General features: G+C 35.6%; 1 protein-coding gene across 10 annotated transcripts in view; it reads left to right on the top strand.

Annotated features, from left to right (window-relative positions):
• ARHGEF3 (Rho guanine nucleotide exchange factor 3) overlaps positions 1–17,728 on the top strand; it is a 126,234-nt gene that overhangs the window by 105,289 nt on the left and 3,217 nt on the right. For 9 of the 10 annotated variants that reach the window (XM_080605644.1, XM_080605642.1, XM_080605646.1 and 6 more), the window contains 8 exons: positions 3,944–4,051; positions 10,748–10,918; positions 12,896–12,958; positions 13,341–13,437; positions 13,531–13,607; positions 15,358–15,615; positions 17,118–17,288; positions 17,508–17,694. In XM_080605644.1, coding sequence (XP_080461770.1) covers positions 3,944–4,051; positions 10,748–10,918; positions 12,896–12,958; positions 13,341–13,437; positions 13,531–13,607; positions 15,358–15,615; positions 17,118–17,288; positions 17,508–17,694 — 1,132 coding nt within the window. The remainder of the gene's footprint in view (positions 1–3,943; positions 4,052–10,747; positions 10,919–12,895; positions 12,959–13,340; positions 13,438–13,530; positions 13,608–15,357; positions 15,616–17,117; positions 17,289–17,507; positions 17,695–17,728) is intronic. The other variant, XM_080605643.1, reaches the window with a different exon arrangement.

Here is a 17,728-nt window from a genome sequence, read left to right as displayed (position 1 = left end):
ACTGGAAAACCAGAGGTTTTCATAGACAATATAGTAGTAAAATAACGACCACATGTACAAAGAATTCCTAACCACAAGCAGTTAATTCTTTTATTATTATTATTATTATTATTTAAAAAAAAAAAGGAAAGAAAAAAATAGGAACAACTGAAGTGGTTTGGGAAGCAGCATCTGGAATGCAACCCCCTGGTCTTATTGGACTGATGTGCAAGTTCAGACTCTGGTCAGTATCTCTGGGTAAAGCAGAACAGTTCATACACTATGTTTCCCATTTCGTCTGTTGGCTGTGAAGAGCAGAGACCTTGATTAGGAAAACAACTATGTGTTCAAAACTCACTTTTTCATACACTAGGCTGCGGAATTTTTCCCTGCCCAGATTATTGGCATCAGTAGTTCATCATCTCTGTGTCACTGGTTTGGAGAGGCCACGCAGATAGTCTGAGAGTAATTAAAGGGAGGGAGAGGTAGAGATGAAATGAACGTAGACCATGCAACAGGAAAAGTGTGACCCTGGCAAGGGTGTCTAAGAGTTTGAGTGTTACTATCCTACAGTTTTAGAATTGCTCCAGTAGTGTTATTTTTTCATTGCACAATCAAAACCTTTCCTATACGAGCTTTATTATTCCACAGCGGAAGGGGTGACTCAGTGTTGATTGTTGTTGTGGTTAGATATTTCTGAGGGAGGGGACACCTGGAAGGTTTGGTGAGTTTTTACTTCCAGCTGGGTGTCGTAGCCTACCAGACCATTTATAATGTAGGGTGAAAGTCACAAATTAGTAGAAAGCTTTCTGCATAATGAAGAACTTCTGCTTAACAATATACACTTTCAGACCTGATTGGCAGTGTGAAGTCTTAGACATCTGAAATTATTGAGTCATTATTTTAAATAATCATATTAGAATCCTGTAATAATGCTGATCTCTCATAACTGAAACATCCAATTCCTAATTGGTACTACATATTTTAGCTCTTTTGAATTCTGATCAAATTTTTCTGTGTGAGATCAGCACATGATACCTAACACGAGGAAGACAAAAGGGGATGCTGACACAGAAGAGGTAGGACCTTTGCAGACAGACCTTCACACAACCGTTTAGCTGACTTTCCTTTTGGCTGCTGGGAGAGGTGCTGACCTCTGGCGGCTTACAGCAAGAGGCTGTAGAAGAGCTTATTGTTTTTCAACAGTGGCTGAAACTCTGTTTGGAGTTTCTTCTCTTTAACATCAACTTCCGTACCCAGTAAGGTTTAGCAGCACAAACTTTAGTAAAGAAAATTATACTGCCCAAGTAACTTTCACCTTGAAATGGATTGGGGAGTTTTAAAGGAGGGGCTGTATCGTGTTCCCCTGGAACTGTAGGCATTGCTGGCTAGGAGACAGCGCAGGAAGAAGGAGAAATCAGAGATTTTTTTTTCCCTCCCCACTTCCTCTCTCTCTCCAGGAGAAAGAAGGTGATTTTCCCTCCTTTTTACTCAGACTAAGTAAGGTTATTTGATGCTTTGCATCAGTTTTCACAGCTGCCTGAGGTTTATTGTGCCCCACACGGCAGAGCAAATTAGGTCCCAGCCTGAGCTCATAGCCAGCAGGCGAAGTGTAGTGATTAATAAACTTTAGCTGCTGTTGTGCACACAGATGTGGAAATATTCACGTACGAGTAGACTGGCTTGTCTTCTCGTACTTAAACACTGCTCAGTAAGATTCATTCAGAGTTTTTACATCACTCCAATGGTGCTGCAGAAATGCAGTGAAGAACAGTTTTACTTATTTTGTCAGATCATTTGCTGGCAGTAGATTCCAAAGAAAATTATTCAAGGGTTTCTGGGCTTAGTTTGGTTAAATTTAAGACTGAAAGACTGTGCAATCACAATGTATGTGTAAAAGGTCTGTTAGACTATGGGAAGCATTTAACTTCCAAGCAGGATATGGATATCTGTGTTGTAGTGAAGATCAAACTTTTTTTTTCCCCATCAGTTTTGTCTTTGGACCAAAGAAGATACACTTAGCAGCAAAGCTATAGCATTACAGAAGGCATATAGCAGAAAAGGAGGATAAATCTTTTCCCTTAATCCTAACCCCCCTCTGTCTTCTTTAATGTCCACACATGCTTGATTTTGAGATTTTGCTTTAGGGATGTGATATTTATGCCTAGGCAAGTCCTTGACTCAGTGTAAGCACTGCTGAGCAACAGCTGAAACAGTGTGTTATCAAAATTATTCTCATCCGAAATCAAAACACAGCACCATGCCAGCCACTAGAAAGAAAATTAACTCTGTCCCAGCTGAAAGCAGGGCAGCATCCTTGCACTGCAGTGCAGCACAAGTGATATCAGGCAGGCTCTGCCATGGGATATTATTTGTGCTGCAGGATTGGCATTCTGAGTAATCACAGGAAACAACTGCTGATGGCTGAGACACCAGTTAGAGGAGAATTACAGTGGAATCTCAAAGACTTTTTATTTTTATTTTTTCAGGAGCAGGGAGGTGTGTAGATCAGCATGCCAGTGGTGCTGCAGTGACATAAAAAAAAAAAACTCTGACAAAAACCTGTGTCAAAGACGTGACTGCTGAAAAGGAAGGAATAGGAATAGCAGTGCAGCGGTGAAAATAAAGAAGTAGATCGATTTAGGTTGCTAAAATGTTTTAATACTGGGTTTCATGAGTGGAAGAATACGTTATTTTTCCTAGAGGGTTTAACATTTTGTCCCTCGTTTCAGCATTTACAGATTTCTGGGTTTGCCTGCTGAGAAGTAAATTAAATATGTAGCTGCTTCTCACCTTTCCTCTGTTGCTGTGCTAATGGAAGAGACTTTTTCTTGCCAGTAATACAGATGATGATCATTGCTGCATTTTTTTCTCCTTCTAACAGGAAAGATGATAAATCTGCATTATTTCCAGAGGGATTTGGCTCTCTGAACAAAAGGCTAATAGGCATGCTTCATTTTCCTAAAGATATGTCTAGGAAATTGGAGGCATAGGAAACCTACACAAACTCCATAACCGTGGCTGAAAAAGAAAGATGAACTGCTTTAGGATGTCCTTGAAATATGATGTTGGATGGGTTTTTTAATGTCACTTGGAAGGTTTGCCTCTTTTTCTGTCAAAAGTTGCCTTTTGCATGTGCTGTTCAAGATCCATTAAATGTCAGATGGAGGTTAGAAAACCAAGGGTAACTGTTTTATTTTTATGCTTTTACAACACGTTTTTCTTGTATTATCATTTCTGTTTACTTTTTTTAAAATCTGCAAGAGAGTTGTCATATTACATTGATGTGGTTATATATTACTTAAACGGGGCATAAGAGCTGTTAAAAGTATATATGAAAAGAAGAATATTTAGTTGAATGCTTTATGGTAGATTTTTATTTTTTCTATTTTATGCAAAAAAAAAAGTATGTAAACATTATTTGCCTGTATGTGGAGGTATTTCTATATGAACATGCACTCACCGGACGCTTTAAGTTAGAAGTTGGTCTGAATTATATTTTCTAGAGTGAAATACTTTTCACTGAATAAAATCACATGCTGACAGTGCCAGAAGGCAAAGAAACAAACTGAATTGGTTTTATTTTAAAGTATTCCTTTCAATGACAACGCTGTCATAAGATGCATTAGCTGCAGAGCACTGTTGAAGATGTCTGTCTTCTTTTAAGAATAAGTTAATGTAATAACATATTTTTGTCTCTTCACCCTTCTCCCTCCCCTGCCACCAGCCATGCCAACTTCTCCATGATGATATATTTCAACTGTTTCCAGGATCTCTATGGTACCAGCCAAGAGTAATCTGTTGTTGTCAGCTTTTAAAACTGCTTTTGTTTATATACTACTCTAATTATATACCAGGCTTACAAACGTCTATTTTATAAATGCTTCCTTACGAGAACCAGCGAAACTGCCAGCAGCATTTAACTGATTATGCTCACATTTCCCCCATTTTTCCCCCCTTACAGGAGCCCAGTAACAAGCGAGTCAAGCCTCTTTCCAGAGTTACATCGCTAGCAAGTCTCATCCCTCCTGTAAAGGCCACTCCATTGAAGCGGTTCAGCCAGACACTTCAGGTAATAACAGTAGATGCATTGCTGCATTAAACTGTGTGTCTAAAAGAGGAAACCACAGGCACACACAATTTCTTCTAGGGTTAGTACAGGAATGGGAAGTCCATGTACTTGTGTGCATTTGAGTGCACACACCATTGGAATGTGACAAACAGGTTTAAGCAATTTATGACTATAAAGTCACTCAATTTAAAAACTCAGAACTCTTACTTCAAAAACAATGTATCTGTTCAGATAGTGGATGCTTTTTAATTACTAGGAAAACTATTACCCCTGTAGCATATAAAAGTTTCTATATTAAAGTATAACAGTTGCTTTCTAAATTTAATGAAGAACAGAGTTTTCCATGACACTTCCTGTTAACTTTGATGCGTTTCTTTGAAAACATTATTTTTGGTATAGCTAGTCATACAGGACTGCTAAATTTCCTTCTGTGTAGTGAACTTTGAACTTCCCTAGACAAAAGAGGTAGCGAACAATTGGGGAAAAAAAAAAGTCATTTTCCAAAGCTGCTGATAAAAATTATTCAAGAGCAAGCATATTTTAAATGCAATTTAGAAAGTAAATCATTTTGTAGTTGCAGTTTCCATACAACAGATTATGTGCATGATATCTAACATAGTTAGAGACAAATGTTACTTGAATTTATGAAGTATTTGTGCCTTCAGACCTGGAGACTTCAAACATTTGGGTGCTCAACTCCTAATGATTATCATGAGTGAGAAACAGTTGGGGACTGAAATACTGCTATGGGTCTGGCCTAGAAAACTTTGGAAAATAGCACTGCTTCCTCTTTAAAATAGTTTATGTAAGAAAGCATGTGTGCAATCTAAAGAAAATTACTTAAAAATGCTAATTTCTTCAAAGAGGGGAAATATAAAAATATCTTGAATGTATTAAAACTGTTACCTAATAAAAAGTAGCTTAGAACATTATTGAAATTATCTGTTAAATAAAAAGACATGGGGAAAGAAACCAAACAATGTTTCTGTAGCAGTAGTATCTCAAAACCAGATATTACAGCACTTCTTTAACATTGGTTTTCCTGTGTGCTATTCCTGCTATTCTGAAAGCACAGACATCTGCATACCATAGCTGCATTTATGGGGTTGGAGGAGAGGCAAAATGGCTGAACTCCCTTCAGTCTGGGCTGGATCCAGAAGGTATATTGTAGTGTGACTAGAGCAGAGATTCCCTGTATTCCCTGGGGTGTATAAATCTCCTCTGCAGTCTGCCTGTAGGAAAAACTTGGCCTGACTCTGAAAGGACTACATTAGTTCCAGTTGTGAGGCGTGTGGAAAGTGAATTAATTTTTGGCTAAACTGCTTCTGAGTATGGCACTCCCCTTTTCACAGCCTTCCGCAGCTGTTGTCCTCGTTTAAGTACCTGTGCTGTCATTCTGTAGTGAATGGCTGTGAGATGGGGCTTCCCAATACAATATTGTATTTAATAAGGGCTGATTTAGGCTATTGAAACAACCTGTTCTTTCATGCACATACTAGCAGCCTCCCTAGATCCTAGTGAGAGCTACAGAAATGTGGTTTGGGGCAAATTTTTACAAAAATAGTGAAAATGGTGAGTGTGTTACAAGTCCTACTGTTGTGAACATTTCTGCCTTCGTCTGTTCTTGGTGGTTATTAGAAAATATTTTAATTAACCGTCTGCCTCTAAGCAGATTAAGCAGTGATGTTGATACCTTCTCCTCTAAGTAACTGTGTTTGAAAGAGCTGCAGTGTGAAATCGACCTGTATTATGTTCTCCAACTCTTTGGTCTGAGTCTATTTCCAGGTGATGAATGCTGGCGAAGTCTCTCAAAACTGCCTTCATGGCTGGCTGTAAATTGACTTTTTGTCTGATTTCTGTCAACAGCAGTAGGACAGGGGAAAAAAATGGCTGACCTTCTGTACTCAGGTGCCTCAGTGGAAATTAGTTGGAAACGTTCTGGGGAGCATGTAGAGCCCCTGGGTTAATGTTTTGCTTTTATTTTTAACTTTACTGTGTATTGATGGAGCTGTCACTGTGTCTTGTGGAATAGTACAGAACAGGATTTTTTTTTAATTTTATAATACTTGTAAAGGAAAAAGTATTAATTTTTCTCATTGGATGAATTTTCATGTATCTTTATTGTTAAGTTTTTTTTCAGACCAAAAAAAGAAAAAAAAACATATTTCTTCTTGCATTGCTGTTCTGTGTCTGTAAAATGAGGAAAACTGCTATCACCACCACAAAATCCAAAACAAACTAATTGTTTCTCTGGGGAGAAAAAAGCAAACAAACAAACAAACAAATACAAAGCCAATAAAACATCCATACAAAAAGACCACACCAACAGCATCAGTGAAAAGAATTAGAAAATTCTGAATTTCCTTTATGAAATTTCAAACAAACCTTCTTACATAATTCTTTCTGAATGAAAGGTATGTGCATAATTTTCCTTACTGAACTGGATTTTCTGTGTGCAGGTTGAAGAGAAACACCCCTGTACCTGAGATATGTGTAGTGTCTTTTAAGATATTCTTAGCAACTTTTGCTGTTTTGCATATTAATTATAGAGGTATATGATTTTTGTGTGCCTTATGTTTTCAGCTTTATTACCATTTTGCACATTATTGTCAATACTTTCCAGAAGAATATCAAGTAACAAACCACATAAAGTCTTTACAGACCATTTTTTTTGACTATTTGTAGTTACTATGTTTCTGTCACATAGAGCACTGTAGGTTAACAGATAATTGTTAGCTTCATCCCTGACAGTGTCTGTCTGTATATCTGCAGGTTACCAGATGCTAAGCAGGTATTCTTACTTGCTTATCCACCTGGAAAAACACTTTATTTCATAGTAGTATTTTCAGTCTGTATCGAGCAAGACTAATGATTATGGTGATCTGCTTGTTTCTGTTTGGTCTTATTCACAGCTGTGCTGTTAGGCTTAAAAGCTGAAAATCGGATCAGAAAACGAACTCCAGCTGATGAGAAAAATTAAGTCTGGCTAGCTTCCTCTGCAACTTCAATTTTCATCAGTGTGTCTTGAATTTAAATAGGGAGTCCAAATTATTTCTATCTTGCCTAGACACACCACAAATTTCTAAAAATTCTTAAGAAAATACATTCGACATCAGTTCTGAATGCTGTGACTTTGATCTGTAGTCCACCTCTCCCAGTACATAAAGCTGTTTGCTTTAGTGCAGCTGAAATTAAGATTCGTTAACCGTAGGAGTTGAACATCAGTAACACATAGACCCTTCATAGTAATCATCTGGTAATAGCAGTGGAAGTTACTGCAGTCAGATAAATACAGTAAATAAAACCAGGAGTTGTGGCCTGATTCTTCCCCATCTTCTCTAATTTTTGGAATTATATGAAAATTTTAATGATCCTAGACTCTAATGGGCATCATTTTTAACCACTATGCTGGGCATGTTGGTTGTTGTCTGTTTGTTTGACATTTCTACAATTCCTTCGTAGGATTCTATCATGGGACTTTTTTTAATCCCTCAAGGCAACTGCAAACAAAAGATTACCACCACAGTACCTTTAAATTTGTTTTTAAAAATTGCTAGCTGAACTTAAATTTAGGTCTGAAGACCACTAAATTGGTATGCATCTGTTTATTTGGAAAAAAAAAATGGGTGAAGTATTAGAAACGAGATGGTTACAGTGATGTCGTACATTTGTCTTAACATATCAGTATTTTATTGTATCATTTATTTGGTGGATTTTTTAAATGAGGCTTATACAACAGCTTTACATCTTCTTTCTATTGTCAGTTACAGCCTTGGAGATTCAGATCTGTTTGACTTTTGAGTGACAAAGCATTAATTTTACCATTAAATAGTATTTCCCTGGTGATGCATTAGTTTCTCTTCATAGCTTTACGAGTCAATTTCTAGAACATCTATGAAAAGCAGTGGAAGATGTTAAAATAAGTTTGTTGAAGTGTGTGACTCCCTTCCTAACTAGATTTCAATGTACGAAGTTAAGTCAGTAAGTCAGGCAACAAGACAAAGAGACCACAGCCTCTTGATGTGAAATTTTTCCTTGTTGTTAAAAACATCTCCAAACGTTTCTGTCCTTTTCCACTAATAAATATTCTTAATCCAATGTATCTTACTAATATAAAGCAAGGTACATTTTGTGTGGTAATTGAAAGGCTCAAGTATGAGAGAAATCAATCAAATATAGGATATTTACTGTGCCCAGGTAACAGAGATGATAGGTAAGCAAGCAGGACTTTGGGGAGTTTGGTTTTCTGCCAAGTCTCAGCCCTTTTTTTCACCTTCTGTGCAAAGGAACACAATATAGTGCTGTGCAGAATGGTATCGAGCATTCTCATGCAGTGTAGAGAAATATTACTTTCAGTGGATGTGAGAGCTTACTTTTCTCAACACACTCTATGGAGTTTGTTTACTATTATGGGGTGCATACCATTTTATAACATGATGTATGACATTTTGTTAAAAGGTTTCAAGATCAAGGCATTTATTTTAAAGATCAGTCTGTCTGGTGCCTTCTCATTATAATTATTTTCTTCATTCAACATGAAATATTCCTTTAAAAATCACTAGCACAAAAAAGCAGCTATATACTGGAGGATATATATGGGAATGCGTGGAGAAGGGCACTCCACCTTGGTCATGCAATGACAACTGTTCTGCTTGGCTGCATTTTCACGGTTGGTGATTTGTGGATGGACATCTGGCTCTTTCTCCCTAATCTTTCCATTTGCGTGTGAAAATAATGGCTTCCATGATTCTTCATTATAACAAGTATAAATTAAGCATGCAATTTTCATGTGTGTTTCTTTATCTTCTTAAATCTTGAAGGGGGGAGACTAACACCTGATTTGCAAAGTTCTGGAAGGTTGGTATATATATGTGTGTGTGTGTGTGTGCGCGCTTCTTTTTTAGCAGTTTTGTCAATTCCAAGCTCAAAATCACTTCTGTTATGTTTTTTTTTTAAAGGCATAATTTTTATTTATATCATGTCTTCAGATAATTTAAAAACACTGTATTTTTAGGCATTGCTAGCATTTCACTGGCTGTTATCTTCAGAGGAGAATTTCAAATACTGTGCTTACAACCTGGAAATGAAGAGAATTTATTTTGTTTTAAATATTCTTGCCCATGGCAATTGAATGATGACTGTGTTACATAAGGCAGGTTTCAAATATCATCAAAAATGTAGAGTATTTCAACAATTTGGAATACTTCAGATATTTCAGAGCTAAGACCTCAAAAAAAAAGTCCCTAATTTTAACAAAACAAGAAAGGAATCTTTTAAAAATAACACAGTGAGAGCATAAAGTATTCATCCATAGCCTGAACTCTAAGAGTCTGCAGGCAAATGCAAATTAAACACTCAGATGTCTCACTTAAAATCACTTTGTTTTTAATGAAGATTACGACCAACCACATAACAGATAAAGAGATGCTAGTACGCGTCATCTCAATTGAGGCTCCAAAAATATTAATAAATATGCTACCATAGTTTCAGTACTAGTATTTCATAGTTTGCTCTCTGCACTGATGGAATTTAAAGAAAATATGTCAAATACAAAGAAATAAAGAGGAGGAAATGGTATGAAAGGAATCTGGCTTGCCATTCATCACAAACATTAAAATCTGAATATTAGCATACTTTTTCCTTAAAGATAATGTGATTGTTCTTTTCTTTTCAGTCAGATACCCATTTCACACCTTTCCATGTGAGTTAGTTTCTTGGTCTTACGATTCATCTGAGGAGGCAGGAAGTGACCGGTTTAAAGGTTTCCTTCATGTATGAAAATCAGTTTGGTCAGGTAGAGCATCAAAGCACTAAAATTTGTATCCTGCTTATATACATATCTGGAATGGTGATACCAATTGAATCTTTCATGATTCTGACAGACTACAAAAAAATTAAAATATTACCATCAAGTAGCAAGATACTAAGGTATGTACTAACAACAGCCTCACTTTATGACCCTTCTTTCTGCCCAACTGAGAAATCATTTATTTTTTAAATTGTTAATTAGTCTTTGATGTAATATATCTTTTAATCTGATATCCTTGAGGTAAGACCTATTGCATCTCAGTCCAACCATCTTTGAGCAATCCCATCCCCCCAAAAACAAACAAACCCAACAATACTGTGATAAAAACAGGTTGGACTTACAGTTGAAACACGAGATGATGGGTTTATCCAGCAATTTATGCTGTCGTAGCTTTTGGGAGCTTCTGTGTAAAAGTTTTCTTTCTTTCACAACAAGCAAAAAAATATTCACACTAATTTTTGTCTCTAAAAATTGCGTTCTAAATTTTCTAAGAATTAGGGATCTAATGAGATGAATCTGTGTTATGCATGAATAATTCATGTCTGACTGTTTACTGAATTGAAACTTCATTTGATCGGTCATGTTGATATGTTGTACCATTCTGCCATTATCCCTATAGTTCATTCTTGTTGCATGGTATATGAATGTATTGTGTAGTTTTAACCATGTTGAGAACAGGATATGGACAGAGTTCACTGCAGGAATGGAAATATTGGCATTACAGAAAGATGTATTAAAACAACCTCTTACATTCCCAGTACTAAACATTGCTGTTAAGTCACAGTAACAATTTAGAAATGGTTGAACTTTGTATATAACTCTTTCTGAAAAAACACACAGTGTGAATCCGATGTAACAACAGAAAATATTTTTCTTTGTATTTCCAGCGTTCTATAAGTTTCCGTAGTGACAGTCGCCCAGATCTGTTCAGTCCACGGCCATGGTCTCGAAGTATGCCGCCGGCTAACACAAAGCGGAGAGACAGCAAACTGTGGAGTGAGACCTTTGATGTTTGTGTCAATCACATGCTTACATCTAAAGAAATCAAGCGTCAAGAGGTATATTTCTTAACATAAGTCTTATGGTCAAAAGTCTCTGTTAAAGCATGGAGTGAGAAATAATGGTAGACGTAAAGATAGCACTTGAAGCTTTCTTGAAATTAAAGAGAAGACCACCATCTCCACTAGAAGCAGAATTCCGTCCGTATGAATTATAATTCAGCCGTAATTAGACTGATACATTCTTTCTTAAAACCAGCCCATCACATTTCCGGAATAAAGTTACTGAGATATATGATACTCTGGCTGCTTACCTGTACGTGCTTTTTATGACAGTTTCTGCAGGAATGGTTGATACTTTGTTGTTCATTTTGTTGTTCTGATGATGATTATGAGTATGCTATTTCAAGTACAGGTATTTATCATGTGATACCTACACTCAGAATAGCATAATAATTTTCCCTGTAGGAAAATACTGTTTTTTGAGGTAATCTTCAGTGCTAGAACGATAAAATACTAATCAACAATGTATCTTGCAAGCAAAAAAAGGTGTTAGTCTAAATGTATTGCACAAGACAAAATCTAAATAGTCTATGTTATAGCCAATGACAAAGCTCCCACTGAAATCAGCAGAAGGAAAAGTACATTGTAATGACTAGGTTGAACTGTTTTGTCTTGACAGAAACCCTACGGCCAAGTGAGGTAGCCAAGAAGTGGAAATTCTGAATCATAAGCTTATTGGTACATTATAGATCCGTTTGCACAGAAATACTGCAGGGTCTTGCTATGTTAGATATATTATCAATGATGAAGGGCTACTGCCTTTAAACTACTGGAAGCTTATGTATCAAGGGTTTATTATTAAGTTCTACGCAAATTTATAGTGCATATAGTGCAATTTATCAGAAAAGTTTGTAACATCCTCTCCCAAAATATTTCAGGGACTGAAAGTCATAAACCAAATAATAGTAACATCAGGCATTTCTTTCACAGATTTTAACGCTGTATAAATATTCATCAGAAATAACTTTGAAAATTGACTGCTTCAAAAGCAGCTTATTGAAAAATAAACTGTAGGAACTGTTTACATAGCCTAACATTCATTACTGTCTTGGGGCAGAAGCCGGGACCTTCCATAGAACCCAGATAAATGAGCTGTATTCAAGGGAGTTTCTGTGCAAGGGTTCCGCTTTGTATTCTGCATGCCTCAGCACAGTATCTGAACCACTTCCAGGCATGCGCTGTCAGTTACCTCACACTATGGCAAGCCTTCCATGCATGCATATTACCAAGCTAGGAGAATCTGCAGTAGCTGAAGATGTTCTTCCATGATTTATGAGGATTTAAAGCCTTAACTGTAATGTTAATTCTAACTGACCAAAATGCTGTTAACTTTTCATGTACCCCAGTTTAGAAAGAAATCGTGTAATAAGTAAATACAATACTGTTCTGGTAAACTAGTGAGTTAGTGTGGTTATTTTTAATCTACCAGCTTTAAAGTCTTAACTCTGCTTCGAGAGCAGTATGTAACAGCAGACAGTTAAGTATAGCTCAGCATTCATAACAAAATAATGAACCGCTATCAAAATAAAAGTGCTCACAACCAAAGAAATGTTTTAAAGATCTATCTTTTGACCTACTAGACTACCCAGAACTTTCACTACTGATGTGTTACACAAAACTCAACAAAGTCCTATGCCACCAGTTGCGCGAATGGTATTTTTTAAACTAAAGACATAGTTGAGTCATAATATCATGCTGAAGATAGCCCCCCCATCTAGAAGCACATCTGTTTGAAAAAAAATTACTTCTGTGGCTATTTCAGATAAGCTTTTTATGAGCAATCTGATACAGCTATTTTTAAAGATTCTGCATGTGATTATGTAGCTATGGAATTAAGGCTTATTTTCTTTCTGCAACTAGATTTAGCATATATTCTGCTACATGGTATCAAGACAGCTGTTCAGAATATAATATCAATTTTTAAAGTTGAGTAAAGATTAAATAAAGATTATTTATATTTGTTTATTTTTATAGGCTATCTTTGAACTCTCCCAGGGAGAGGAAGACTTGATAGAAGATCTGAAGTTAGCAAAAAAGGTTTGCTTTAAAAGAAAAGGGGGGGAGGGAGGGGAGGGTTGGGGAGGCAAGGTTAGGGTTATGAGGCAAAATAGCAGTATTCAGTTGTTTGTCTCTTTTAAAATAATCCCTGCTTTTTACAATGCTGAAATGGTAAGAGGAGAAAAAAACACTCAAAACATACTTCTGTTTCCCTGTTCTTTCTGAAAAACTTAAATGTGGTGCTTTAATTATTCAAAAAATGTTAAATGGCTAGCTTAAGATATGCTTCTGAAACTTTAAAATATTCTCAGCAGTAGGTCTATTTTTACTTATGGGGAGCTTTAAGTGCTATCACTAATTTTACAGTTGCCAGTCATATATTAATTACAGAGCTCTCCTTTTTTTTTTTTTTTATCTTCAGGCTTATCATGACCCAATGCTTAAACTTTCCATAATGACAGAACAAGAGCTGAACCAAATTTTTGGAACACTGGACTCCCTAATTCCTCTACATGAAGGTAAAACGCAGTCTTTGCTGTGTTATTACAAGTAGTTTTATATTTATCTGGTTCATGAAATGATGTTTCTCTTTTATTTTTAATCATGATCAGATCTTCTTAGGCGGCTTCAAGAAGTCAGGAAATCTGATGGATCAACAGAACACGTTGGCCATATCCTTGTGGGTTGGGTAAGACAGATTTTAAATCAATCTTGGGACTTAGTTTGGATCTGCAACATAGTATTAACTATTATTTATTTAAAATTTACAGTAGTATTTACAATTTCCATATCTAAAATAACATTTCAAGAATATATTCTCAAAGTATTTTTGAAAGGTAAAGGCAACTGTTTAGAGACACAATGAAACATTTTCTCTTTTGGGGGATTTTCTCTGAAAGATTTAGGCTAGGATGTGATTTTAAAAGCTCTTGCTATTCAGGATATGAACGCTACTTAACATTCTTCAAATAAAAATCAAGAGTCAGGCTCTATTTATCTGATGTAGATCACTTAAGAATCTGCCCTGATTTGTACCCTTATTTTCAAGGGAAATGAAGTTTGAACAGTCACATTGTGTAAAGGCCCGATACAGTCATTTTTGAATATCTTTCTGTTCCAGTCAAGGTGATAGATAGTCATTAGTGCTGTCAAAGATATTAATTTCCTAGAAGTTTGTTAAAATAAGGCAGACAGAAGAAAAAGTTGGTAGGTTTGTCTGTCACTATATAACAGAGACACTGAAAAACAGGTTTTGTTAGTTTTGCTGATACAATTGCTCATTATATGAATAAAGAGCTCTTATTTAAGATATTATTACTTAAATTTTCAGCCTCTTTTTCTACTAATTTTTTGTGGGATTAGGTAATAATGTTTAGCAGCTCTGTGTGAAACACTGGTGTATTGTAAACATGAGCAACATGATCTCTACAATAGTTAATGGTAAACTGTTAAATATCAGATATGATCTCTAGTTTCCTTTGCATAAGTTCATTTTATTTTTGTTATGTTTGAACACCAGTGAACTTCTCTCGGTCCAAATATCTGAGATTATTTTCCTTTGTAGAAGATTTTACATATAATTGCATGTAAATACACCAGTATATGTAAATAGCTATATTGTTTTAACCAACATTAAGCTAGCTTTTTTTTTTTTCCCTTTTCTCACGTTTAAGGCACAGTTCTGTCATCTTAGTTTGGTCAAGATTTTTGAGGGCAATATAGAGAAGTATGACAATAAAGATTACAAGGTCATCTCAATCAGATACCAGATATTCAGTTAGCTATTCCTTTAACAAATAAAGCTTGTGTAAGTTAGTAGGAATAAACGCTATGTTGCTCATTGCCCTATACAATTGCTGTTTTTCTTAGGAGTTGTACAAGTCACTGCTTTGTTTACAAGCCCATGTTAATTGTATTTTAATCACAAAATGTCCTGCAGGGAGATGGAAGAAACATACTTGTCTTAGAGAGTAAATCCAATTGCATAGAGATGCTTCCATACTATGTTCCAGTCAAACAGCAAGATCTATATCAGATCACCTTATTGTTTATCTAAAACAGACCAGGTTTGCGGGTGCTCATTTCTAAGCTTTTGCTACAATTAGTAGTTAAAATCAGACTTCTGTGTTCTACTACTGTCTGTAATAAGTAGTTCTCAATCATTCAGTCACAGATATAGTTAATGTTTTGGAATAATGTAGGGGATCTCTAGGAACTGAGGGATTAGCTAGACCTTCTGAATAATTTAGAGAAGGAACAAGGCCATCGGAGGATCACTGGAAACCTTATATATGTTGGAAGCATTGTCATCAATAAACTGTGGATGAACCTCCAGATACTGACTCTCAGTATCAGTTTTGACATTCTGAATCACTTGGAAATTTCTATATAGCAAATGGCTTCTTTTCAGTTGTTGAATAATTTATTCCTTCCCTCAGCTCCCATGCCTAAACTCCTATGATAGCTACTGCAGCAATCAAGTAGCAGCCAAAGCCTTACTGGATCACAAGAAACAAGATCACAGAGTGCAAGATTTCCTGCAACGCTGCTTAGAGTCTCCTTTTAGTCGCAAACTGGACCTTTGGAATTTCCTTGACATCCCAAGAAGCCGTTTGGTTAAATACCCATTACTTCTCAGAGAGATTTTGAGACACACACCAAATGATCATCCAGATCAACAGTACCTTGAAGAAGCTGTGAGTTGCTGGATTTTTTTTTCATTATTATTTTTTAGATGTACAGCACTTTATGCATATTAATTATGGTATACTTTATAAACTATGGAAATGTTAAGACATGAACAACTGCAACTAGTATATGAAACCTCTAGTTCTCCTCCCCAGTTAAATCCTGTTTCAGTAGAAAAGTAATATGAAAAAAACAAGAGGGTAGTGGTGGTATTGTGTGGCATGTTGTGTCCACAGCTCTTGTCTGATTCTTGTCCATTTTATATTTATTTCTTTCGATGTTGCTTTCCATTCTAATCTAAGTTGGGTAATGTAGAGATTTCTTCTAGGTTTTAGGTGATTTAGATGAGTTAACTCCCTGGCTTGAGTGCTTACATAACCTTTGAATCCAGATTAGCTATCATCTGCTGAAATTGGTTTCATTTTTATTTTAAAATTCTGAATAGGGTTGTATTGCCTGAAGTAAAACCAGAGTATTAAATCCAAAGCTTTAAAACTTATTAATGGAAATGGACCTGTTTCAGATACTTTGAATGGTTTTTGAATTTTCTGTTCTTTCCCATATATAGATATAATCCTGTAATACATAAACAAGTGCACACATGCAAACATCCATCTGGGAGTAAATGAGTTTACTGTAGCTGATTTGTTTGAAATGCACTTCTAAATTAATGAATAAATGAATATCATCAGTAGCCTTTTGAATGGTGTTTGAAGACAAGTAAATTCCATGAATGTTTTGAGGACAAAATTTATGATTTGCCTAGACTTGCATATTTTGTAGATTTTCTGCTGAGAAATGATAGCCTTGCTTTTTTTTTTTTTGGAAAATGTATATTTTGAAACACATGTACCTGACCACTGTTGGTTGGCTATTACTTCCCCAAATTTCTTGCCTGCAGTGTAAATTCAAAGCTTGGATACTCACGTTTCCATGTAATTTATAAAGTGTATTTTTCGCCATGAGTATTCTTTTAAGCACCCCCCCAAAACAACAACAACAACAACAAAACAACAAAAAACAAACAAACAAACAAAAACAAACAAAAAATACTTGTAAATAGCTCAGAGTTTTTCTGCTTATTTCTAAGGTTTGTTTTTCTACACAATGTCTGGTAAGAAAGCATTTGAAATATTTTTAAGATCTTGTGGTATTTGTAATGGGTAATTGTTTAATAAAATATAATTGGGATATTTCTTGTGATATCTCAATAGTGTTATATAGCTTTGTGGTACTCCGTTTCAGTAGAATGCTATTTATCTTTGAAATGATGCATTTCATAAATCATATGTTAAGAAACAGAAATTACTATTTACACACTGTAGTCTGCTTAATTCTGTTGCTAATATTAATTCTCTTACAGACTGGTGTGCATAAAATTCAGGAAAAACTTACTCAGGAAAAATTCAGGAAAAATTATTTTGTTGCAGCTACAATTCAAGTTATGAAGAAATACCTCCAAATGTCAGACTGTACAATTAAAGTTCACGTCTTCATTGTTTTTCTGTAGATAAACATAATTCAGGGTATAGTGGCTGAAATTAACGTAAAGACTGGTGAATCTGAATGCCAATACTACAAAGAAAGACTTATTTATCTTGAAGAAGGCCAAAGGGATTCATTGATTGATAATTCACGTGTTCTATGTTGTCACGGTGAACTGAAGAACAACAGGGGAGTGGTAAGGAAAACTATTTTGTTATAAATAGCTTTTCAAGATACCTTCATGTTGCATAATGGCAAAAAGTTGTGTAAAGAAATATCACTCTAACTTTTCTTTTTACTTAGCTTTAGAAAGCACAAGGTTATAACATACTAGAGATTAAATAAATCTGGTTTAATGATATTCTTAAAAAAAAAGAATAATGCTTTATTATATATATATATATATTTTTAACAGAAACTGCACGTCTTTCTCTTCCAAGAAGTCTTGGTGATTACTCGAACTATCACCCATAATGAACAGCTCTGCTACCAACTGTATCGACAGCCAATTCCAGTAAGGGATCTTCTGCTAGAGGAATTGCAAGATGGAGAGGTGCGATTGGGTGGATCCATACGTGGTGCATTTAGCAACAATGAGAGAAGTATGAAAACATCTTTATTTTTATTTGCTCATAT

Source organism: Anser brachyrhynchus (genome assembly GCF_964034855.1).
Source record: "Anser brachyrhynchus genome assembly, chromosome: 10".
Classification (NCBI taxonomy): domain Eukaryota; kingdom Metazoa; phylum Chordata; class Aves; order Anseriformes; family Anatidae; genus Anser; species Anser brachyrhynchus.
The sequence above is the reverse complement of the archived record's forward strand: the minus strand, read 5'-3'. Positions and strand labels throughout refer to the sequence as shown.